The sequence below is a fragment of the Podarcis filfolensis genome (genome assembly GCF_964270895.1).
Source record: "Podarcis filfolensis genome assembly, chromosome: 1".
Taxonomy (NCBI): Eukaryota; Metazoa; Chordata; class Lepidosauria; order Squamata; family Lacertidae; genus Podarcis; species Podarcis filfolensis.
Genome location: NC_139604.1, coordinates 30,969,642 through 30,995,211, shown reverse-complemented (window position 1 = coordinate 30,995,211; position 25,570 = coordinate 30,969,642). Strand labels below are relative to the sequence as shown.

Here is a 25,570-nt window from a genome sequence, read left to right as displayed (position 1 = left end):
TGCAAGTCAAGTAATTGTTTTGACTGTATTCACCTGCTAATGCCATTTTCCCTTCTTGGAATAAAAAGGACAGAAGACACCTCAGAACAAGATTACTTTTTAAAGCTTTATTAACTTTGATGTTTGTGGGTGTTTTTTTTAAATACTGAAGAGTACAAAAACATTTTTAATCAGGTGAAAAGCACTGAAATCAGCTTAAATTATCTCACAAGTACAAATCTAATCACCATTGAAGCTTTCTACTAAATCTACTACAGTATTTCTAAGGCCATGACCCACAGGAAGGTTTTGTTGCGAACTCTCAATACAGATATATTAAGGCATTTGCATTCATTCACATCATGATATTTCCCACAATATCACAGAATAGATATTCCAGAAAAAAACTCAGCACACACAATTAAAAACATAATTAAAAAATTTCTATCAGAATATTATACAAATAAACACTTTGTAGAAACACTGGAATCTTTTGTGCATATTTATCTACATCTTGCATCACTGAATAGCCCTGATAATATATTTAAAATAAACTTTCCATTTTTAGATTCACATCAATAAAGAAGCCCACAAGTGCAAATAGTCATAAATTCAGTAATGCTGAGCACACTTATTTAGTGGAAATTGCCCCAAACCCTGGTTACTACTGCACATGCAAAAGACTACTTAATGGAGTATGCCCTGCGCTGGGAGATACATACGTCTCAATCTTTGCAATATAAAATCTTTTAACATACGGTCACCCGTTTGTCTTTCCAGTTTCAGTTCCCTGGTGTGTGGTGTGTATGTTGAATGTAGCCCCCAGTTCTTTTCTGTGCCACCTAGCAGGTGACTGTGCTGTCAAAGATAACTACACCAGTCATCTGTTTGGCACAAGTACCTGTGTGTCAGGGTGTACATTAGAAACAGGTTGTGATGCAAATTTTATTAAACAGTGAACAAGCTTCTTCACCATTACTAATTTAGGACTTGGTTATGGGCATTTTATTTATCTAAATATTCTAAATCATGCTTAAAAAAGAAAAAAGAAGACAAAGTGCATTTTTTCTCGTGTGTGTGTGTGTACATGCACACACACACACACATGCATCACTATCATTCACCAGTCCCTCATGGGCTGTTATAGGCACTATATTAAAGACCTTTCTGCACAAACGTTTTGTGTGCAACAAATGTCCAATTTTTTGCCCGTTCGTTGTACAACAGAAGCAGTTGTGTTATCACAATTTCCAGATATTAAAAGAGGAGCATTTTGTATCTTGGAGATCACAGTCTACCCAAGCTAGCATATTCATTGCTATTGGGACTGCTGTATTGCTGAGGGCACTTGTTGGAGATTGTCTGAGACAGTGTGTGTCCAGTTAAATGTCTCCTCTCCAAAACGCTTAATTTTTTTTAAAAAGGTGTGCAGAGCCACATACGCGGCCCTCCTTATACATCACACTATCACCCTCCCTTATTATGTACTGATAAGATTATTATACTGCTGTCACTGAAAAGACACTTGTGGGCAGAAATGCACGAGTAGCACAGTTTAAATGATCCTGCAGAAATGCCCCAGCTGAAGAGATCTATAGCAGGAAGAGACTAGTAGCAGTCCACAAGAGCTAACTGTGAAGTTGGACAAAGGCCTACTCATTCATATATATATATATATATATATATATCTATATCCATAGGTGATGTTACACAATCTTGAAAAAAGGGACTCACATGCACGCACACACGCTTCCAAAGGAAAGCTAATAGGGTGGCTTTCATTTTGCTAATTAGAACAAGATTGAGTAGCTACATGATCCTATCTCTATGCATAGTATGCAGAACAATGGATGTTGGGCCAAGGAAAAACAGCCCAGAGCCCTAGGCACCCAATGATTTCCTGCTCTCGTACATGAAGATTTTCTTCAAGTATCTGTTAAGGCACCTCTTTTCTATTTGCATATGGAGTGCTTTTGTCTCGTTTATTAAATGGGAATCCTCTACCTATGTGGGATTCTTGGGGGGCTTTTTTGGCCAAAAACCCCCCTAGCATAAAAATAAATTGAGTAGTAAGCCAATTATTTTTTAGTATTATCTTTGACAGCATTCCTTAAGTCAGTAGTATTATCAGAACAATTAGTTAAATATTTCCACGGTACATTTTTATTAAATTAATGGAGTTATACTAATAGAAGCTGTCCCTTTATTTTGGCTAAGAGACAAATATTATGCTACATATTAAATGATATGTGTCTTATAATTACCCCTCTTCTTCTAAAGCTCAGTTAGGGGTTGGCCGCTGTGTTGAGGCCACTTTGATTTGCTCTATGTGACAACTGTCACCACATGGTGAGCCGGTTGTGTGCAGAAGCTTATCACATGAAGCCAGGTGTTCCTACCATGTCGTAACATAGAACCAAGAAAAAGACTCTTTGGTGACATGAGGGGAGGAAACACCACCTAGAAGTAGGAGCTATAGTCAGAAGAAGAAAATGTGGACTACCCCATTTAACCATGGTAGTGCTTTGATCCCTCACGTCTGCATGTCTTTTAGATGCTAATCAATGGGTTGCAGTCAACGAAGACCAACTTAGAGGACACCCACAGAAATTAACGGACCTAAGTAGGGCTAACAATACATACAGCTCAATGTGTTTTCTGTATTAGTACAGAACAAAATGAGTACCCCTTTAGAAGTAGCAAAATATGGCAGAGGTAATAAAGACAAATGTCAAACATTATCAACAGGAACCACAATCTTTTTCCAGGTTCCACTCTTTATAGGCTAGTTAGTACATACTAGGGGTCTGAATCTTTCATTTAGCCCTTGGTTTCCATTTGGCCTCTTGCATTTGTATCTGTGGGGACGGTATGGCTTATTAAAGTTAAAAATGTTTTCAAAATGCAGGCTGACAAATTGTTGTTATTCTTTTAACTGTTGTAACTAAAAAGCTAACTAAAGAACTGAACCAAAGATGGGAGGGATCTTTGGAACTTTTATTGAAAAAGGTCAACATTTCAAGTTTGTATTAAAAACATTTCCAAGTTTCTTTCTTTCTTTAAAACAACCCTTCTGTACCCCAACAGGTTTTAAGTACAGTGGTACCTCGGGTTAAGTACTTAATTCGCTCCGGAGGTCTGTTCTTAACCTGAAACTGTTCTTAGCCTGAAGTACCACTTTAGCTAATGGGCCCTCCTGCTGCCGCCTCGCCACCTGAGCCCGATTTCTGTTCTCATCCTGAAGCAAAGTTCTTAACCTGAAGCACTATTTCTGGGTTAGCGGAGTCTGTAACCTGAAGCGTATGTAACCTGAGGTACCACTGTAAAAGAGTATGTTTGATACAAGTTATTACATTATGTATTTTGCGTCCAGTGAGTTGATTCCAAAAGATTCTCTAGGCATCAATCATACTTCATATAGGAGAGCATGTCCAAAAATCAAAGCATGTCCAAAAATCAGTTTCAGGGTCATATCTCAATGCATGTGCAAATCTTAAAGACCATGGAAAGTGCAAAGTCTGATTGGAGTTTAAATCAGTTGGTGAAACACAGTTGACTTTCCCTCCTCCTTTCAAATGTGGGGGGAAAGGTTGCTGTCACACCCTGAACAAAAAATACATACTGAACCCAGAGGTCAGCATTTACCTGCTACTGAATACATTTGGTATAGGTTTGCCAAACCAAAACCTATAAAATTATGCCTAAACAGCCCAATCCAGCACGAACTGTTCCTCAGTCACCATCTCTGGAAAACATAGTGTCCGTTTCATCTTCGTACAACCCCCGTTCATAGCGTACCGAAGAGAATCCACCCCAATTCAGTCGTTTCTTCTTATACAGGAAGCATATCAATCCAGCAACAAGTGTGACAATAATTAGAACAGCGACAGCTATTGCCCCTCCTACATGATTAGAGACTGTAAGGGAAAAAAAACACCCCAACGTCATCCTTCCGTAACTATTAATCCAGAAGCAACTTGACTGAAAATCATATATATTATACAGGAGTTGCGCGAGGCTACTTCATGCCAGCTAGCATGCAAAGCATTTCCCTGCCCTTGCTCCTCTCATTTTCAGCAAGAAAAGCCCTTTATTGATTTGACGTGCTGTCAGGGGTTCAGGAGCAGAAGGGACGGATGGAGAGGAATCGGAGGGAGAAGTTAGCGACGAGAGCCGACCAAGGTCCCTAAGTCTCTCCAGCGAATCGGAGGATTCACAGAAAGGGGCTCCCGTGGGCAGAGCTGGGGGGTTGCCAAGAGGGGCACCTCAGGAAGGAGGGACCAGAGGGGATTCAGAGAGCAGCAGCTGGAAATCCGGACCAGCTACGCCACCAGAGAGCAGCAGGGGGGAGGAGTTCCAGGCACCAGCGACAGGCAGCTCTCCGGCAGCAGCCACGCCTGCGTCGGAGAGCGAGGAAACGGTAGAGAGGAGGGTCGGAGACAGCGCGCGCGCGCCAAGTTCAAATGTAACAGAGGGAGGCGCAATGAGCAGCCCGGAAAGGGAGCCAGGTCCTAAAGCCCGCCGAAGGGAGGGGGAGGAATCCGAAGGGTCCGCATCCGAGGCATCCAGGAAGGAAGGAACCCCGGGGGGTGGTAGGACCCAGAGGCGAAAGGAGAGACGCAAAAGGTGGAGCAAGGCTAGGGTCTTGAACTGGTGTACAGGAGGCGGAGATTCAGATGGGACTTCGCCGATCTAGGGAATAGACGTAGAGACGCACGCTAAGATTTGGAAATGGAAACTATACTTCAATAAAGACTTTATACCGTTCTACCGGCTAGCGTTGGTCCTTTGTGAGCCGGGACCTAGAGGCAGTCTCTGACAGTAAGTCCCATCTCCCAAAGTTTTCATCAGTTCTCTTTGACTCAAGCGGCGTGTGGGGAGCGAAGCAGGGAGGAAAGAGGACTGGTGCCTTGGGAGCTCACAAGAGTCAAGCGACATGTCTACTGAAGAGCAAATTGCTTCCCTGCAAGAAGCGGTAACGCAGCTCAGCGCAGAGATACTCGCCTCCAGGAAAAGAGAGGATGAAGCGGCTGCTGCATGCCGAGATCTCCAAGCCAGGTTGGACGTGCTTACTAAGCAGGCACAAACGGGGTCCAGATCCGAGGGGATCGGGTTGGGGAGGAGAGGAGGCAGCATTGTATCTCACTTCGATGGGAATTTACAGCAGTACCCCAATTTCCGAGCAGACGTGCAGTTTGCGCTGAAACTGCTGGAAAAAGAGTTTAGAGATGAGCAGGAAAAAGTGGGGTTTATCTTGTCTCATTTGCATGGAGACGCGAAAGCATGTCTGCGCAATCTGTGGAGAGATATGGACCCAGCGCTCCAGAGTTCAGCTGCATTCATTAAAGCGATGGATTCTTGCTTTCTATCGAAAATAGACATTGACATTGCCCGTAAGGACATATTTGGGCTGAGACAAGGGAAAGCCAGCGTGAGGCAGTATCACTCCCGCTTTTTTGCATTGGTCAATGCCTTGGGGTGGGACAAGGATTCCCCCCCCGTTAGAGATCTTTATTGGGAAGGATTGAACCCCCAAATCAAGGATGAGATAGCGCGGGGGGAGAGACCCAAAAGCACCCAGGAAGTGGTGGACAGATCGCTCGCAGTGGGGGTGAGGCTGGAGGACCGCCCATGGGACAGAGAAGAAGGGCGTTGGGGACGAACACCAGCCAGAGCGCCCTCCCTCTTGCCCAGGGATGTCGCGCGTGCGCAATCAACGCCTCCGCAAGCAGGGGGGGAGGAGCCAATGGAGATCGGCGGTGCTAGAGCTCAATCAGCCACCAGAGCCTTAACACCGGGAGCAGTCAAAACAAAGCAGCCTAGAGGGAACAGGAAGTGTTACATCTGTGAAAGTCCTAAGCACATGGCGAAAGAGTGTCCCCAGAGGCTCCACAAGCACACTGCAGCTTCAATGACAGTAATGGGAGCAACTCAGCAAAGTGAACCACAGCAGGGAAACGAAGGAGTCTGGCTGGAAACAGAAGCACTGGGGGCCAGCCAGGCGAGTCAGTAAAGAAGTCCCCAGAGATTTTGAAGCCCACGGATCCCCTCCCGCCCAAACCAGTGGTGCAGCTCACCGCATCGCTCCAGCTGCCCAGTGGTCTCACTTTAGAAGTGCCGATTACGATTGACTCTGGCAGTAATGCGGACTTTATCGCACTGGAATTCCTTCAACAACACAACATAGCGCTACTGCCAGCCACACTGCCCCTGAACGTTGTCACAGTGGATGGCAGGGAACTGCTAGGGGGGCAGGTGGTACAGCAGACACCACCTATGGTGATGCAAATTGGGAATCACCGAGAAGTAATCAGCTTCAACGTCACCCAATTGTCGGACACGCCAGTAGTTCTGGGAATGAGTTGGCTACACAGGCACAGCCCAGCATTGGCATGGTACCAACGCCAACTGACTTTTGGCTCCTCCTACTGTGCGGAACACTGCATTCTGCCTAGACCAGAAGGGGAGGAGGATGACCCACAGTTACATTTGGGCACGCTGCAAGCAGTACCTCTCAAGTATTCTGAATTTTTGGAGGTGTTCTGCGAGAAGGAAGCGGACAAGCTACCCCCCCACAGACCCTATGACTGCAAGATTGATCTCCTGCCGGGGGCGACGCTGCCAACAGGGAAACTGTATTCCATGTCTGAGGATGAACTGCAGGAACTTAGGGAGTTCATAGACCACAATTTGAAGCGCGGGTTCATCCGGGAGTCGAAAGCTGTAGGGGGCAGCCCAGTATTCTTTGTGAAGAAGCGAGACACGCCCCAGAAGAGGCTTGTAGTGGACTTTCGAATTTTGAACTCGAAAACCAAGCCCTCGTCCTTCCCCATGCCCAAAATAGACGACCTGCTCGCGACGGTAAGGAAAGGACGCGTTTTCACCAAGTTGGATCTGCGAGGCGCGTACAACCTGATTCGTGTGCGGGAGGGCGACGAGTGGAAGACGGCCATGTTCACACCACTGGGCACCTACGAATACAGAGTTATGCCCTTCGGATTACAAAATGGCTCTCACTGTTTTCAAGCCTTTATGCATCACGTGTTGGCGGGACTCCTTTACAAGAAGTGCGTATGCTTCCTGGACGACATCCTGATATTTTCTGAGTCGCGAGAGGCGCACGAGAGGGATGTCAGGGAAGTTCTGCAGAGACTAAAGGAGCACAGGCTGTACGCCAAGCTGGAGAAGTGCCAGTTCGACGTGACGGAGGTGGATTTCCTGGGCTATAAACTGTCGGACAAGGGGCTCGCCATGGACAGCGCCAAGGTTCGCTCAGTATTGGACTGGAAAAGCCCGCGCAATCGGAAGGAAGTCCAGCGGTTTGTCGGCTTTGCCAACTTTTATCGCAAGTTCATCAAGGGGTTCGCTATGCAAACGGCGGCCATCACCGACACGCTCAGCTCCAAGAAGAAGAAGTTTCTCTGGACGGAGGAAGCGGAGCAGTCCTTTCAGAAACTCAAGCGTCTCTTCGCGTCCGAGGAGCAGCTGCTGCATGTGAATCCCAGCAGACCAATGAGGGTGGAGACAGACGCCTCAGACAGAGCCGTGGGAGCTGTACTGTTGCAACAAGACCAGCAGGGGGACTGGAGGCCGTGCGCCTTCTACTCAAGGAAGCTCAGCAAGTCGGAGCAGAATTACACCATCTGGGACAGGGAGTTGCTAGCCATCCATGCAGCGTTCAAGGCGTGGCGGCACTTCCTTATCGGAGCCAGACACACAGTGCAGGTCCGCACGGACCACAAGAATCTAGAGTACTGGCGCACAGCGAGGTTCCTGAATCAGAGGCACATTAGATGGGCAGAGTTCTTCGCGGACTTCGACTTCAGGATAGAGTACATCCCGGGTGACAACAACATCATGGCGGATGCCTTGTCCAGAAAGCCGCAATACCTCGAGGAGGAGGCACCGTCGGCAGCCAAGCACATTTTCGCACCGGAAGCGTGGGCTTGCGCTTCGGCGACCGTGGATCTGGACGCCGTACGTCGAGCGTTGCAGGAGGACCCCTTCGCGCAAGCCAAGATGGAGGAGGTGCACAAGGGCACGGTGAAGGACGACGAGTTCCAGATCAGAGACGGGTTGCTCATCCGCAAGGGAGCACTCTACGTGCCGGGGAATGACCTCCGCGCGAGGGTGCTGCAGCAGCTACACGACGCCCCCACTGCCGGGCACTTTGGCAGAGAAAAGACTGTAGAACTAGTGACCAGAGACTTTTGGTGGCCCAAGATGCGGGGGGAAGTAGCGGATTACGTCTCGAGATGCGACACCTGCCAAAGAGCCAAGTCAGTGCACAAACCGCCGGCGGGATTGCTGGAACCGTTGCAGACGCCGTCTGAGCCGTGGGAACGGGTGGCCCTGGACTTTGTCACGGATCTGCCCAGTTCGAGGGGAAAGACGGCAGTGCTTGTGGTGGTGGACATGTTTACCAAGATGGCACACTTCATCCCGTGTGCGAAGGTGGCCACGGCAGAACAGACCGCCAGGCTGTTCATAGACCACGTGTTTAAGGTCCACGGTCTGCCACGATCTATTCTATCCGACCGGGGGCGGCAGTTCATCTCGAACTTCTGGCAAAAGTTGATGGGCATCCTGAACGTCAAGATCAATCTAGCGTCGGCGAGACACCCGCAGACCAACGGACAAGCGGAGAGGGTCAACGCCATCATGCAGCAGTACCTGAGATGCTACGCCAATCAGCAGCCTAACACGTGGGTGGACTACCTGCCCCTCGCAGAGTTCGCTTACAACAATACGAAGCACGTGTCGACGGGGGTGACGCCGTTCTTCGCCAACAACGGGAGGCATCCCAGAACCTTCCCAGGTTTAGAGAGCGTGGGGGAGGGGGAGCCGCAGGCAGCGGAAGACTTAGCGTCAGAGTTGCAGGAAGTCCACGAACAGCTTAGGAGGCAGTTGGAACTGGCCAAGCACGCATACAAACTGCAGGCTGACAGACACAGGAGAGTAGGGGAAGACATACAGGTGGGAGATTGGGTCTGGTTAGCAGCGCAAGCAGTGCCGACCAAATCGTTGGCCAAGAAGAAGCTAGGGCATAAGCAGCTAGGGCCTTACCAAGTCCAGGCACAGGTCAATCCAGTGGCCTTCCGGTTAGCGCTTCCGGAGGGTTCCAGAATGCATCCGGTGTTCCATAGATCGGTGCTCACGCCCTACAAAGCACCGCATAGATTTCAGGAGCCAGGCACAGCACCAGATCCGCCCAGAGAAGGACCCAGGGAAGGGGGGTCGCCAAGAGGGGAGCGCATCAATGAAGCCACAGAGATTTTAGACTCGAGATGGGGGGAAGAGGGAGTAGAATACCTTCTTGCCAGAGAGGATACCCCGGCCAGCGCCAACAGTTGGGTGCCGGGCTATGCCTTGGACGAGCCCCTTCTCAAGGAAGAGTTCCATGCCATTTTCCCACACAGGCCCATGCCAGCCGAGTATTTCGACGACTGGCTCTTCACACCCACACTTTCAGGCAGCACGTTCCAGGGGTTCGACTCGGACGAGGAGACGGCACCACACATACGCTCTCCGGAGGGTTCAACCTCGGGTTCTGCCTCAGACCGCTCCTATTGGTGGGATACTCAACCAGAGGAGCAGTGGCGCAGGAAGTGGCTGGGGGGTCCCTGGCAGGCATCACCCTCAGAGGGGAACGGGGGAGAGATGGACATGGACGTGTTGGGGGAGGACGTGGGATTTGAACACGAAGGCAGGGAGATGGAAGCAGAGGAGATCGACGTCGACGAGCGCACGGAGGACGAGCCAGACCTGCCCGATGTGATGTACGACACGGGGGAAGAACTGTATCCGGCACTCACCCCCGCCACGACGGAGCACCCAGAACCCACACCGGAAGGAGGGGAGGGGGGAAGGGGGGGCTTCGAGGGGGGGATGGATGTCAGGGGTTCAGGAGCAGAAGGGACGGATGGAGAGGAATCGGAGGGAGAAGTTAGCGACGAGAGCCGACCAAGGTCCCTAAGTCTCTCCAGCGAATCGGAGGATTCACAGAAAGGGGCTCCCGTGGGCAGAGCTGGGGGGTTGCCAAGAGGGGCACCTCAGGAAGGAGGGACCAGAGGGGATTCAGAGAGCAGCAGCTGGAAATCCGGACCAGCTACGCCACCAGAGAGCAGCAGGGGGGAGGAGTTCCAGGCACCAGCGACAGGCAGCTCTCCGGCAGCAGCCACGCCTGCGTCGGAGAGCGAGGAAACGGTAGAGAGGAGGGTCGGAGACAGCGCGCGCGCGCCAAGTTCAAATGTAACAGAGGGAGGCGCAATGAGCAGCCCGGAAAGGGAGCCAGGTCCTAAAGCCCGCCGAAGGGAGGGGGAGGAATCCGAAGGGTCCGCATCCGAGGCATCCAGGAAGGAAGGAACCCCGGGGGGTGGTAGGACCCAGAGGCGAAAGGAGAGACGCAAAAGGTGGAGCAAGGCTAGGGTCTTGAACTGGTGTACAGGAGGCGGAGATTCAGATGGGACTTCGCCGATCTAGGGAATAGACGTAGAGACGCACGCTAAGATTTGGAAATGGAAACTATACTTCAATAAAGACTTTATACCGTTCTACCGGCTAGCGTTGGTCCTTTGTGAGCCGGGACCTAGAGGCAGTCTCTGACACGTGCTCTTTGCATTGAGGAAATATGGGCATTCTCTATTACCTCTGTCCATGCTCACAGAAGCCCCTACACATTTGCAGGAAAGGAAGGTTTTTGTAGGGAGATGGGTTTTCTCCTCCTCCACATATCTCTGTATTTATTATGTGTAGTATTAAAAGGTAAAGGTACCCCTGCCCGTACGGGCCAGTCTTGACAGACCGTAGGGTTGTGCGCCCATCTCACTTAAGAGGCCGGGGGCCAGCGCTGTCCGAAGACACTTCCGGGTCACGTGGCCAGCGTGACAAAGCTGCATCTGGCGAGCCAGCGCAGCACACGGAAACGCCATTTACCTTCCCGCCAGTAAGCGGTCCCTATTTATCTACTTGCACCTGGGGGTGCTTTCGAACTGCTAGGTTGGCAGGCGCTGGGACCGAGCAACGGGAGCGCACCCCGCTGCGGGGATTCGAAACCGCCGACCTTTTGATCGGCAAGCCCTAGGCGCTGAGGCTTTTACCCACAGCGCCACCCGCGTCCCTATGTGTAGTATTACCTATAGTATTATTAGTGTCATGATGGTGATGATAATCTGCATCTTACTGATATAGCAACATCACAAACAGTTGCTCCTGATGAGAGATTGGACACAATCACAGGCCAGTTTAAAAAGCTACATTAATTTAAAATCAAAATCATACATACCTTGAGGAGCTTTGCAAACAACTCTGCTTTGGAGATTTCTGCAGTCAGTTTTGGACCATGTACCATTTGTTGAAAACACAACGCTACATTTACCACTGCCTTTTTCTTTTCCCTTCTCCCAGTTGACATATTTAATTTCTGAGCCATCAAGCCACTTCATGGATTCAGCTGTATATTAGGGGAAAAACCACCCACAAAAAGTTATTCCTTAACAGCAAAAATGTACTGCAATTATTACAGTGTGTACAAGCAGCAATTTAATTATATAATGTTCAGAGCCAGAAAAGTCTACAAAGCACCAATAGTCAAGAGTCTATTCAGCTTCTAAAACCTTTAGTGCTGGCAGAAGGATGCAGAGAACTGAGAAGCAGGGAAGCCTAGGAAAGAAGGTCTATGGTAGGTATAGAGGAATAGATAGAAAACCATTAGGCCAGAAGAAAAACCGGTAAAACGAACAATCTCTCTATGCCTGCATATGGCTGCGAGTTGCAGAGCTAGACATAGATGAAATGATTTGAAATAACCAGGTACATACATCCTTGGCTAATGCCCTCTAGCCTGGCTAATTCTCTTTCTCTGTGCTTTTATTTACAGCATGGAAAATATGCCAAGTTGCAATGCATGTTCTTTATTTGATTTCTATTCATTAAAATTTCAATAATGTAGTGCACAGTAAATTTCAGGAGCATAATCCAAATAAAACTTCAGTTTCGCTAAAATCAATGGAAATACGGAATGCAGCTAACTCTCCTTGAAGAGAGATGCCTGACTTCACCTGCCTTGCTTATCATGCCTTGCACAGTACAGCGGTACCTCGGGTTACAGGCACTTCAGGTTACAGATGCTTCAGTTTACAGACTCTGCTAACCCAGAAATAGTACCTCGGGTTAAAAACTTTGCTTCAGGATGAGAACAGAAATCATGCGGCGGCAGCGGCATGGTGGCAGCGGGAGGCCCCATTAGCTAAGGTGGTACCTCAGGTTAAGAACAGTTTCAGGTCAAGAACAGACCTCCAGAACAAATTAAGTATTTAACCCGAGGTACCACTGTATTAGGTTGCAATCCTAATCCCACTCCCTAGGAGCAAGTCCCACTGAATTCAATGGAGCTTACTTCTGAACAGGCACCATTAGGATTCCAGCCTTAACAGCTATAAGTCACAAGTGCTTCATAGTTATTCACTGCTTACCATTTTCTTGCATTCCAAGCCATACTCTTCCAGTGACAAAATAATGTTCTCGTAAGTGTGCGCTCACAAACTTATTTTCTTCCTCATTTTCTATAGTCAAAAGTGTTGCAGAAGGATCTAAGTGGATAATGTTAGTGGTCAAAAGTGAAAATAACTTCTTGAAACTTCTCTTTATTAACATTTATGGAAATAATTTATGGCAACATTCAAAGTAGTAACAAAAAAAATCAGCTCTCTATCCAAAATATTCTTAATTATATTATTGTCTCTTTTTTAAGACGTAACATGATGCATAATTTGGACATACCAAGCTTCTTGCAGACTTCTTTAGCTTCTTTCCAATTGTATATAGAGAAATTGTAAAATGCCAAATCAAATGCATAGCAATGCTGTTTATACTGTATCCACTGTGAAGCACTACCAGTAGTTTTTGGGCAGTATGTAGGATTTTCTGCTTGCTTTGACTGTACTTCTGTGAAAATATAAATAACATCATCATCCAAACATCTTAAGGCACTCCTATCATCCATTCAGGTGGTTCAATGGAGCCTCGACAAGCCATTGCCACATAAACACAAACTGACTGTTGGCACACACACATATATATCTGATGCTGTGTTGGAGCAATTTAATTTACTGTAAAGGTACAGGACTATGATACATCAGAGGGCACCCCAGGGAATAGAGACCTTTCCCTCTGATGCCTGAGATGGAATTCCAGAGTCTACCTCTGAATGCCAGTTTCTGGGAGAATGCTGTTGCACTCAGATCCTGTTTCGATGTTTCCCATAGGTATCTGGTTGGCCACTGTTAGCATGGGATGCTGGACCAGATGAGCCACTGGCCTGATTCAGCACGGCTATTCTTATATTCTTTGGCCAACAATCCTCAGTGTGTTACCAGTAGGACTTGCTTTTAAGGAAATGCTTTTAAGTATAGGGCCAGGGGTTGGGGTGAGATCTGCCCTCATCGTTCTCTTTGGTCTTAGCACCACACTGGACACATGAATGTAGACTTACTGTTTGAAGGGTAGTAGCAAATAGCACCATCAGCGCCACGCGAGCAATCCAAGCGATTCCAAAATCCTTTAGTGTCCAGTAAGAAACAATTTCCAGGAGAATGTGAATGCTCATATTCCCAGGGCTTGTAGTCAAATGTGCTTCCATCAGACCACTCAAAATCAGAATCGCTTTCCTATAAAGAGAGCAATTCGATTCCAGTTGAACAAGTGCAGATGTCACTTTTTGTTTTAGCAAACAGGGATAAACAGGCATCACGGCTAATTATTGGATCACAGTACCACCCGTGTCCCTACAATGTGTTTAATGTATGAGACAAGTTAAAATATTGCTAACAGAAACGAAAAACCTTTAAAGATAACAGCACGGGGATATGGTTGCAAAAGCACATGAAACAGTTCAAACTCACGTTATGATTGGATAAACCAATCCAAAGTGGATATCCATCTCTTTTTACAATATTTTCCAGAAAGACTTGCTGCGATTCACTGTGTACGCTGGCTAAATCGCTGCCATTTCGCTTGCATTCTCTCCATGCATCATACCAACTGAGCTGTTTTTGAAGGATCCAGTACGTGTTATTTCCATGGGGTAGTTTCTCGGGCAGTGGTGGTTTGTATTCTTTGGGTCCTATTTCAATATTACAACAAGGACAGAAGTTTAGTTTTTTTTTAGTTTTAGGCATATGTAAAAGAAATTAATAATAATACCATAGGCATTTAGAAATTCAATCCAAATTGCAGACATTGCTTACCCATTTCTATTTTACAGACAAGGATGCTGTGCAGGCTAAATTGCAGAGGTAACCAGTTGCTACTGTAATTGTACATATCCCAGACACCATCGAGACCAATACCAGCAACAAAATTATTATTCTTTACATAAGGTCTCCCCAGTCTCCAGTTATTGTATGAGAGGTATGTATTGTCATCCCACTTCAGATTACCATCTGCAGAAAACAAGCAAAAGAAGTTTCCATATTGAGTGCTACAGATTTTATTTAAAAGAGAGGAGTGTGCTGAAATTATCTCACAATGGCTAATGTTAACATTACTGGAAGGTCAGTAATAACCAACACTTGGCTTAGAAATAAAAGGAGGTACCTTTTGCATATGGTCAGGGGTCCCTTTACCTTTTGCATATGCTATTTGGATGTGGCCTGGTTTGTTGATGGTATCAACAATTTTTTAAAAAAATGTTTTCCCACTTTAGAATTGTTTCTTATAATCAAAATTAAATCCAGAAAAACTATATTAATACACCCACACACCCCAATGCATCTAAATACTCACATAAGCATTCATAACAAACAGGAGTTATCCCTTTAAATGGTGCACTGTGAATGCACCAATTGTTGGGATATAGTAGTTCATATTGCTGGCAGAGATATCCAGTATGGAAAACTTTTTTTATTAAAGAAAAATGTTCTCGCTGGAATTGGGCAACAGTAGTAATGCTAACATCCAGATTTTCTCTCTGCAGATGGTGAAATACACAATTCTACACTTTTATCACTATACCTAACCTGAGGTATCTAGTTTCTGTTACTATTCCATGTTAACTCTTACTTGTTTTATGTTAGCATTGTACTAGTTTTATTAGAACTGTTAACTATGCCAAGAGGGAAAAATAAAATAAATCAGTATTTTAAAATCTACCTTCGGGTGAAAAAAATGTATTTGGGGGGGGGGAATTTTCATAAAGGTAATTCCTCAGAAAATCTGCTGTTTAGTGTTGAATCAAAGCAATTGTCAATCCATGGAAAAGCCAGTTGACGTTTGCTCTGATTCAGCGCTAAAGATCAGATTTTCCTGGAGGAAAGCAGTGGGGACAAGCGGAAGTCTAGATGAGCCCAATGTTTGTTCCATCTAAATTATTCCTTCTTATCAGGGGAATCTTTGAAGATACTGTGAAACATGGTAAAATAAAATCTATAAAACAGGTGAATAACACTTTGCCCCAACAGCTGCAGTATTCCCACTGCATTAATTCGTTAGAAACATTTTTTGTTTACATGAAAGCAGCACAGAAACTCCCTTCTGCAGAACCAAAGTTGCAAGTGAAATGAGTGGGCTGAAGTTGTGCAATGAGGGGCCTGAGGAAGGAAACTACCTGTAGGGTTGCCATATTTTGAAGAGCGAAAAAGAGGACACGCTGGCTGGCGCTTGGGGTGTGGGAGCGGGCACATTCTACAATGTGCTTTCAAAATATACAAAAACAAGGACCTGGTCCTTTCCTGCACCATGCAAAACTCACACAGTATGTACAGTGGTACCTCGGGTTACATACGCTTCAGATTACATGCGCTTCAAGTTACAGACTCCGCTAAACCAGAAATATTACCTCGGTTTAAGAACTTTGCTTCAGGATGAGAACAGAAATCGTGCTCCGGCGGTGCGGTGGCAGCAGGAGGCCCCATTAGCTAAAGTGGTGCTTCAGGTTAAGAACAGTTTCAGGTTAAGTACGGACCTCCGGAACGAATTAAGTACTTAATCTGAGGTACCACTGTATATGTTTTGCACTTGGTTGTCTAGTACTGCATATACAACATAAAAAGTAGCCCATGCACCCCCATTCAGAAATGTTACCCCTGAAAAAGAGGACCTATCCTGGAAAAAGAGGACAACCCTAACTGCCATATTTGAGCAATAATCAAATAACGCTCAAAAGCAGACGCACCAGGAACATTAGGCATTTAGTATTTCTTATCAGATTAAAAATGACAGGCATGATTAATGACTTCTGAGCCCCCAAATCTGCATCCAGCATGCATCTTCTTTAGGTTGTCATTAATTTCTACAATAAAAATAAGCTTGAATAAGGAACAAATTACCGAAAGTGCTCTTGAGTAAGCTTTAAGACTCTCACTCATCAACCTGCATTTGACAATTTGAACTCTAATCAAATATAATATTTTTGTTTTGTTTTTTTAAATCCTCATCAATGGCTGTAGACAATGTTATAAGCTTTGGTCTCTTTGTATGTTTAAGAAAGGCATTCATCCTAGCAAGAGGGCTTTACAGAACTTACAACTTACCATCAGCGTCATAAATCAGACCCAACCACAGCCAGCGAGCAAGGCCACTGAAAGAATGGAGCTGCTCAACAACAAAACTATTTTCATCTTCATCCCTGATAGTCAAGAGGGAGGCATTCGTATCTGTGGAAGCAATTTTTAAAAGTCAAATCACTTAATGGATTTGGCAGGATTTTATAGACAGTTTATGAAATGAATTCAAGGAAGGGGCTACCAAGGTTTAGCTGTTTACCTTAGTTTTTAAACCAAAACAAAAAAATAATAATCTTGAATGATTAGTGACAGAAGTCAGCTGCTCTTTCTTAGGTCTGGATGTACAGAGGTCATGATACATAAATTATGGAAAAGCATAGAGAGGGGTGAGGAACCTTTGGCCTACTAGGTGCTGTTGGGCTCAAGGGAGACAAGCCTGGTGGCTATAGTAGAGCAGCAGCAATAGCCTCTCTGCAGTAGGGTTGTCACTGCTTCCTGGGAAGGTGAAGCAGGGTTGTGTGGATGCATGGCAGAACCAACCCAGTGCTCTCTTCAATACACCCAGAAAGTAGTCAATGTCTCACTCTTCCTGGTAAGCAGCAATGACCCTGTTTGCAGGAGGTTGCTGCTGTGGCTCCACCCCACTGATGAACAGCTCCTGGTTGGACCACAGCTCCCATCTTCCCCATCGCTTGGCCATGGCTGGTTGGGTCTAATAGGAATTGTAGTCCAACATCTGGAGGGCACCACAATGCCTATCTCTCGTGAAGCCTCTGCAGAGTGTGAAATGCGAACTCCATATTGGGCATCATTAGGAAATGGACTGTAATACGCTTTCCTATAAATGAGAGATTGTCTAGTGATCTGGTTGACACATTACACACACACACACACACACACACACACACACACATCATAGAGCAGAACACTTTCCATATACAGTGAAGGTAAAGCATTTGGAGCTTTTCAGTAAAGGAGGGAAAAGATGAGTGAGGGGAAATATGACAGAGGTTTATAAAATTATACATGATGTGCAGTGGAGATAATTTTTCTTCTTCTCCCATACTTTTAGGGTCATCCAATGAAACTAAACTGGTAGTAGATTCAGGACAAACTTAGAGAAAGCAAATCTTCACATAATTAACATATGGCATTGACGGCCATAAGATGCAGTATAATGGCTGCTTGATTATATGGCTTTAAAACAGCTTTAGACAAATTAATGTAAGATGGCAGTAGCAGCTGAGAGATACTTATCTACAGTAGGTAAACAGAACATCTAAGCTCAGAAGGTGGTATAGCTTTCAATACCAATTGCTAATGGCAACAGCAGGGAATGTTCATGGTCCAGCAGAACTCAAAATGCTTTTTTTTTAACTATACAAAACTGCATTTTGTATATTTTGTATACACGGGTGGCGTTGTGGGTTAAACCACAGAGCCTAGAACTTGCCGATCAGAAGGTTGGCGGTTCGAATCCCCATGATGGGGTGATCTCCCGTTGCTCGGTCCCTGCTCCTGTCAACCTAGCAGTTTGAAAGCACGTCGAAGTGCAAGTAGATAAATAGGTATCGCTCCGGCGGGAAGGTAAACGGCGTTTCCATGCGCTGCTCTGGTTCGCCAGAAGCGGCTTAGTCATGCTGGCCACATGACCCAGACGCTGTACGCCAGTTCCCTCGGCCAATAAAGCGAGATGAGCGCCGCAACCCCAGAGTCGGTCACAACTGGACCTAATGGTCAGGGGTCCCTTTACCTTTACCTAAAACTGCATTAACTTTTTAAATGCTTTTTTTGTAAGAAGCCTACACACTGGAATCTTTTTTTCCTGGATGCCCTTCTAGCAGGTCAAGAGAAGCTTCTTTTAAAAGGCATCATTTCTCTTAAACTTAATCTAGATACGAAAGAGGTCCAACACAGTTCACATTAACACATTGTAAATCTAGATAGCCAACAGATGTTTTTATTGCAATGTTTTTCTAAGTCTGCGGTGAGCAGAGTGCAAGCAAGGCCAGAGAAAACCACATATATTAATACAAGTCTCCAGTGACATACAATCCTTACCTTGGAGTAAGCTCAATGAACTCAATGAGGCTTTTTTCTGAGCAAACATACAGGATTGCATTGTAAAATCTGCACAGCTATGTAGATAATTCTGTGCCTGTTCACAGATATGATCCCTACTTATTTCCTTTGACTAATAAAGTACAACTATGTGAAGAAACAGTGGTAACATGGAAGCAACTGCAGCGTTCCCAAGACTGCAGTTCTAAGGGGGTGAGGGGAGAAGAGGCTGTTTTAGTGGAAATTGCTACTCATGTACTCTTATGGAGGAAACAAGCAGAGTCCTCTCAGATCTGAAAAAAATGATTCAAAAGTTATGAACACAGAAATACAAAACAAACTTTAAACAGAAACTTCTTACTCATCATCCTGCATAAATGGTGGGCCTCATCTGACTTCAATCCTTTCCATCTGTCTTTTGCTATCATGAATGAATAACAACTGTTTCGAAATGGCATCCATGGTGTATTCTTAATCTTGTGTGGACATTTAATAAAGTCAAATACCTCAGGTTTTTCAGTTTCAGCTAAAAAAGAAAGAAAAAGAAGGTACATTTTTTAAAGACACTTCATATTTACTCAAATCAAAATTAGTTGGCCTAGAAAGCAACTTGAAGGAGGAAAACATAGACAATCCATTTACCAGATCAGTTCTGATGGTGTGGAGAACATAGAGCAAAACTCTGGCCCCTGACCATTCACCACTGGTCCTGTTCTTGGGTCACGACAGCTTTCAGGCGCAAATATAAATAGCAACAGTTCAAGGATTGGGGGAACGTAGGCATTTACACAACCCGTCACCTGCTTCCCAGAGGGAAAGCAATTTCCAAAGAGGACCTGCAAGGTTAATTAAAAGGCACTCATACTACCTGGTTTCAGGTAGCTCAGGCTCATTCTTTTGCACTTCCATTTGGTGCGCAGGGGAGACAGCCTACATACACTTACCTTGTTTGAATCATTATGTGGCAGGCCAGGCATATGACTTGAAGGATGCTGCTTCCCAAATATACAGCAATCTATTAGATCATGAGGCAGGGGTTGCTATAGACCTTCAGAATGTATGGGAATCAGATTTGGGCCACCCAACTGAAGATCACAAATGGGAGGGTATCTGGGCCACCCCCTGCTCAAAACAATTTCTGCTTGCTTATAGGAGGCTTCGTTCAAGACCATCTTCCGATGGCACTGGACGCCACCTGGTTCATGTTTGGTGGGAATGTCCCAATGTTAAAAACTTTTGGAGTAGAGTGTTCTCCATTATACCCTCAATTACAGGCCAATCGCTTTCTCCAAATCCTGCCTTCTTTGGACATAGACTTATAGACTCCACCCTGTGCCACAGAGAACTAGTAGGCTTCTTACTGACAGCAGCACGATTAGTGATGGCTCAGCAATGGAAGAACCAGACTGAAATACCCCTGAACATATGGGAAAATAATATCTAGGATGTAGCAATATTTGAGTGTCTCACCAGACACAGGAGAGCAAGTAAAGGCATAATGAATAGAGACACTTTCCAAGACACATGGGCCCCTTTCTTTAACTATGTTAATGACCAAAATCAAGATCTTCTTATACCAACCACTCAATATTGTCAGTGGAGGAGTTACGTTAAGTAATATTTTGCATGTTGAATGTGTAAGTGTATGTCTAGAGACAATGGATATAACAAACACCATTAGATGTACTGCTGGATTTTAATGGTTATTAAAAAAATTAAAAAATTTTTTTTTAATAAAAAAAGAATATAATAAAATGTTTTCATTGGTTGATTTCAATGTATCTAAAAGCATTATCAAAGCAGTAGCATATATTTTACGTAGTAATTGTAAAAGCAAGTGACAGCAAAGGTTGCAGGGTTTTTAGCTGGCGCAATCAAAATAAGATCCACTATTTGACTATTGATTCAAAACCGTAAAATGTATTTTATATACCGTATTTTTCGCCCAATAGGACACACTTTTTCCCCTCCAAAAATGAAGGTGAAATGTGTGTGCATCCGATGGGGCGAATGCAGGCTTTCGCTGAAGCCTGGAGAGCGAGAGGGGTCGGTGCGCTTCCCAACCCAGCCTCTTCTCTCCTTTGTAGTTCGACGGGGGGAAAGATGGCGCCGTGTCCTACTTCGGAGTGAGTGTGTGTGGCCAGCGCCAGCGAGGAGACCCAAGTTAGGCAGAGGCTTTCCGCTGGGTGGAGGCACAGAGAGAGAGAGAGAGAGAGAGAGAGAGAGAGAGAGACCGAGGAGTGCGCTCTTCCGACGGAGCTCCTGACCCTCAAGCAGGCGGCTCCGGCGTCCCCACAAGCGCACACACAAACACGCCCGCGGCCAGAGACGCGTCTGCCCGCACAAGCTTTAGTCAACACCCGCGACAGAGAGAGAGGGAGAAGCAGAACTGCGCCGGTGTGTGTGCCATAAAAAGCGCCCCCTCCTTTCCAGACTTCTTTCTTTTAAAGTTTAAAGGGCACGTTACATAAATCTGCAGAGAGCTGCAGCTGCTGCTTCCGAGGCAGGGGTAGTAAGGGAGATGGGGGCAAAAGGAGGCAGGTGACAGATCCATTTCCCCCACTACCGCCACCAGCACGGTGGAACCAAACTGTGTTATGATTTTAAAACCTTACGTAAATGCCCCCACCCCCGCGTTAGTGGAGGAAAACATCTTTAAAGAGGTTGGGGAGGGGGAGCACTTGCTTCCCCAGACACAGGCGAGTTCTTGCAAAAGAATGGGAGGGGGAGATGAGAGCTCGCACTCCGGTTCCGAAGCCATCGTCTTTACACAGAGTAGAAGCCACCCAAATCTCTCCCCACGAAGACCAGCCTTCGAAACGGGCAACCTTAATTTCTCCTTGGGCGGCGGGGCGGGAAGGATGCAGCGCCTCAAGTTCTCTCCCCCCCCCCCCGCCGCCCCAACCTTACACAGGCTGAAGTGTTTTCTTCTGTTGCAAATGGGCACCAGGGGGGAAAACGGAGCCCTGGAAATCGCCCGGGCGAGGCTGGGAAACTTTACAAAATGCAGCTCCAACCTCTTCCTCGCTCGGACAAACTTTCAGCTTTATTTAGAGGCAGAAGCAGAACAACATCCCAAGTCCAGCCCCGAGGAAAAGGGGGGTAACTCAACCAGTCAGCAACCCCCGCTTCCTTTCGCCCGCCTTTTTGTGTATCTTGTGTTTGCGTGAGGATGGTGGCTCCATCAGGGGCTGCTTCGGCCGCCAGCTTCCTTGCCCTCTTCGCTATATCGGAGGGTTTAAGCCCCCCACCCATCCTCCAACCCTTGTATTGAATGCAAACTCCCCCTACCCTCCCAAAAACTATGCCTGAGCTTCACAACATCTGGGGAGCGGAGGATGAGAGGGAGAGAGAAAGGGCACGTTCATGAGGACTACAAAGTTGCAAATATGGCTCCCCAGTCACTTCCGCCTGATCCGCTGTGAGGAGGCAATGAAAACTGGTGATGCCCTCCCTCTGGGACCCGTTCTGGGGGCTGGGGCTGGGGGAAGCTTGGGCTTCCCCCGCCCCCAGCCCCGCAAGCTCCCAGAGCGATGCCAAAGCTGCGCGCAGCTTCAGGATCGCTCTGGGACCCCTGTGCCTGGGGGAATAATTTTTTCCCCTTTATTTCCCCCCCCCCCCAAATCTAGGTGCGTCTTATGGGCCGGTGCGTCCTATAGGACGAAAAATACGGTAATTGACTTTTTATTTCTATTCTTTGTATATGGTATTGTTGTTTTACTGCTGACGCAAATAAAAGATTCATTCAAACCTACTTGCTGGAAGGTAGCAAATTGCTCCTGGCTTTTGCGTATAGCAGTCAGATGTTTTCCAAAGTCCATCTCTGTCCAAATATACGCATTCATCAAGTAAATCTTCGTCTTCTTTGGACCACTGACTAAAGCTAATGTGCTTTCTGTCAGCCCAGTGATAATGAATCCCATCCTGGTGGCATAACCATAAAGAAAAAAAGGCTTATTATGAAGTTCATTATGAAGTTCAAAGACAAGTAAAAGCAATTCCTCGATGGTAAACATCTGCTTGGCATTCAGAAGGTCTAAGGTCCAATCCCCAGCATCTTCACGTAAGGGTGGGAGAGACCCCTGCCTAAAGCCCTGGAGTGCCACTGCCCGTCAGTGTGAACAGTACAGTGTCAGATGGGTCAATGGTCTGACTCAATATAATGTAGCTTCTGGTATTCAATATGATTCAATGGGTACTGCTAATCTTCAATACAAGAACTCCAAGTTCAAATCCTAAATGCATTTCATGTACCAGTTTGTTTTAAGGTCTGCTTAAAGCAGAACAAAGCAATACCAGAATCTGAGTATATTTGTTGACCCACCCAGGGAGGTATATCCGTTTGTAATTTGTGTGTGTTGCTACTTTTGCAGGTTAACTCTAGTGATTCTCAAGAAAGTTGGGTACGCTTTGCCAACCCTCCCCTCACCACAATGATTTCAGTGGGACTGAACGGACTTTACTTTCTAATTAATGTGCTGTGCTCATTCTATATAACACAGCTATTTATTTGTATATTAGGCTTTTTAAACATATATTCACAAGACATGTTGCTGCCACAGACTAAAGCGGCAGCAAAGGTCTGTCATTTTACCCCATCGTTTAATATAGCTCAGTAGGTTTTCCCCAAACCCTCTTATTCGAATGACATATTTTGAATTGGTTCAGAAACAAGCCTTACATCTTCGCTGGAGAGTCCAATCCACAGTGGGTAATTATAACGGGCAGCCTGCATAGCAAGAAAAGCCTGATGGTATTGTCCTGTGATGCTAACCAGCTGCATATTATTCTGCAGGCACTCCTGTTGTGCATCATGCCATGTCAAGTTCTTCAGAATTATGGTGTATGTGACATTTAGATAGTTCACGGTGACATTAAGCACTTGCTGTGTCTGGTTTTCTGCCTCATCTAATGAAAGAACAAAATAGTTGAGCAAGAGAAATGGTATCATTTGTCTAACAGTCTGATTTTTAGAAGAAGAAAAAACACATCACCTAGGTCTTGGGCAGATTTTGTTTTAAACTGTTAAAAGGTATCATACCCATGGTCTAAACCACTGAGCCTTGGGCTTGCCCATCAACAGGTTAGCAGTTCGAATCCCCGAGACGGGGTGAGCTCCCGCTGCTCAGTCCCAGCTCCTGCCAACCTTGCAGTTCGAAAGCACGCCAAAAAGTGCAAGTAGATAAATAGGTACCGCTCCGGCGAGAAGGTAAATGGTGTTTCTGTGCGCTACTCTGGTTTCACCAGAAGTGGCTTAGTCATGCTGGCCCCATGACCCAGAAAAATTGTCTGCGGACAAACGCCGGCTCCCTCGGCCTGTAAAGCGAGATGAGTGCTGCAACCCCAGAGTCGTCTGCGACTGGACTTAACTGTCAGGGGTACTTTACCTTTTTTTAAAACCCATGTTGTTCATAATATTTTCAGTGAGGTGGTAAGATTAGAACTGCAACAATTAGTTGAGCAATCACTTAGAGGTCAAACAATAAAAAAACACATTGATCAACTAAAAGATTGCCCTTGATTGATCAATATTTTGTTTTATTTAAAAAAGCGAATATTATAAAAACAGCAGCTGACACAGGCACCATTTTAAGTAGTATTCCTTACTGTGTGTGAGCGAAAGTAAAACGACCTCTCCTAAAATGAAACCTCCTGTGACACATTCCAAGCATCATTTAATAATGAAACTACTGTGCATTAAGTTTTAATAATATTTTGTTTCATATGCAAATTTACTATTCTTAGACTTACCTGACTTCATCTGACATATGGCCAGAGTTTGAATACTGGCACAGGAAGTGAAATTCCAAGTTCCAGCATATGGTGATTTTGGATTGTTGAGCAAAACACCACACTGGTTATTCACCTCATCATCAAAAAACTGAAAAGCAAACAAACCAAGAAGGCCGAGTAATAGTAGATTAGCATACAGTGGTACCTCGGGTTACAGACACTTCAGGTTACAGATTCCGCTAACCCGGAAGTAGTACCTTGGATTGAGAACTTTACGTCAGGATGAGAACGGAAATCGCAGGGTGGCGGGGTGGCGGCAGCAGCGGGAGGCCCCATTAGCTCAAGTGGTACCTCAGGTTAAGAACGGATCTCTGGAACGAATTAAGTTCTTAACCCGAGGTACCACTGTATTTCATTAAACAGGGGCGGGGGAACCTCTGATCCATGGGCCAAATTTGGCCCAAGAGGGTCCCAAGTTGACCCGCCTGGGTTGGATGTGAGGTCAGGTGTGGGGAAGGAAACAACATGGTTACAAAGGAACAACTGGGAGCTTACCATGAGATCCCGACTGTTCCTTTGCTAGAGCTGACTGACAGTGGCAGAGTGCCTACAGTAGCATGAAACAGTTTATATTGAAACTGCTGTTGAAAATTCCCCATTTTAGCAGTGCTTAATTCACTTATAATGAAAAGCCTACAATAGAGAAAAAACCCTCCAATGACTCACATCATGCTCAATTTTCCTTAGTCTTCCATGCAGCAATGGATGGAAGTTGGAATATACCAACTCACTGCCATCTGTCCACCTGTTTTCACGTGTACGGATCTCAAAGTGCAAACCAATCCAAATATTTGGGGGCATACCAGGAAGCAAGGATGTTATAAAATCTGTTGGCAAAAAAATAAGTATTTGCACATTGGACTGGGTAGACAGGGTAAATATCCCAAACTTCACTGCATAAGGTAATGCAACTTATACTTCTGTTAAATTTACAGCATTTTGTGGGCTGTAAATAATCTTATTTAGACAATATACCCCAAAGGCTAATTGGTGCAATATCGGCAATTTGGCAGCTATAAATGGAAGCAATCTTTAGTTTGCTTTGATGGCTTTCCTCCTCCACTTCCATCCCTTAAGATCATTTTGCGCAATACTTGATCTGCATTTATATGAGACTCAAGTTCCTTCTGAAGCTTAGAAGTTGCATCCAAAGAACATCTCCAACATTTTGAGGTCTGATTTTGCAAATTTGTTGTAATAGGTAAGGGCAAACTAGATGACTCTCAATTTCTTCT

The 25,570-nt window shown here is 45.7% G+C and overlaps 1 protein-coding gene across 3 annotated transcripts in view; it reads right to left on the bottom strand.

The window, feature by feature from the left end:
• The window catches only part of LY75 (lymphocyte antigen 75), a 77,844-nt gene that overhangs the window by 16,622 nt on the left and 35,652 nt on the right, over nt 1–25,570 (bottom strand). For 2 of the 3 annotated variants that reach the window (XM_083578558.1, XM_083578559.1), the window contains exons 23-35: nt 25,002–25,162; nt 24,294–24,423; nt 23,224–23,450; nt 22,298–22,466; nt 18,904–19,068; nt 16,509–16,631; nt 14,226–14,420; nt 13,881–14,101; nt 13,472–13,646; nt 12,760–12,924; nt 12,453–12,569; nt 11,264–11,431; nt 93–3,896 (exon numbers count right to left, since the gene is read on the bottom strand). In XM_083578558.1, coding sequence (XP_083434684.1) covers nt 3,712–3,896; nt 11,264–11,431; nt 12,453–12,569; nt 12,760–12,924; nt 13,472–13,646; nt 13,881–14,101; nt 14,226–14,420; nt 16,509–16,631; nt 18,904–19,068; nt 22,298–22,466; nt 23,224–23,450; nt 24,294–24,423; nt 25,002–25,162 — 2,201 coding nt within the window. In that variant the 3' untranslated portion in view covers nt 93–3,711. Of the gene's footprint in view, nt 1–92; nt 3,897–11,263; nt 11,432–12,452; nt 12,570–12,759; nt 12,925–13,471; nt 13,647–13,880; nt 14,102–14,225; nt 14,421–16,508; nt 16,632–18,903; nt 19,069–22,297; nt 22,467–23,223; nt 23,451–24,293; nt 24,424–25,001; nt 25,163–25,570 lie in introns of those variants that run through there. The other variant, XM_083578560.1, reaches the window with a different exon arrangement.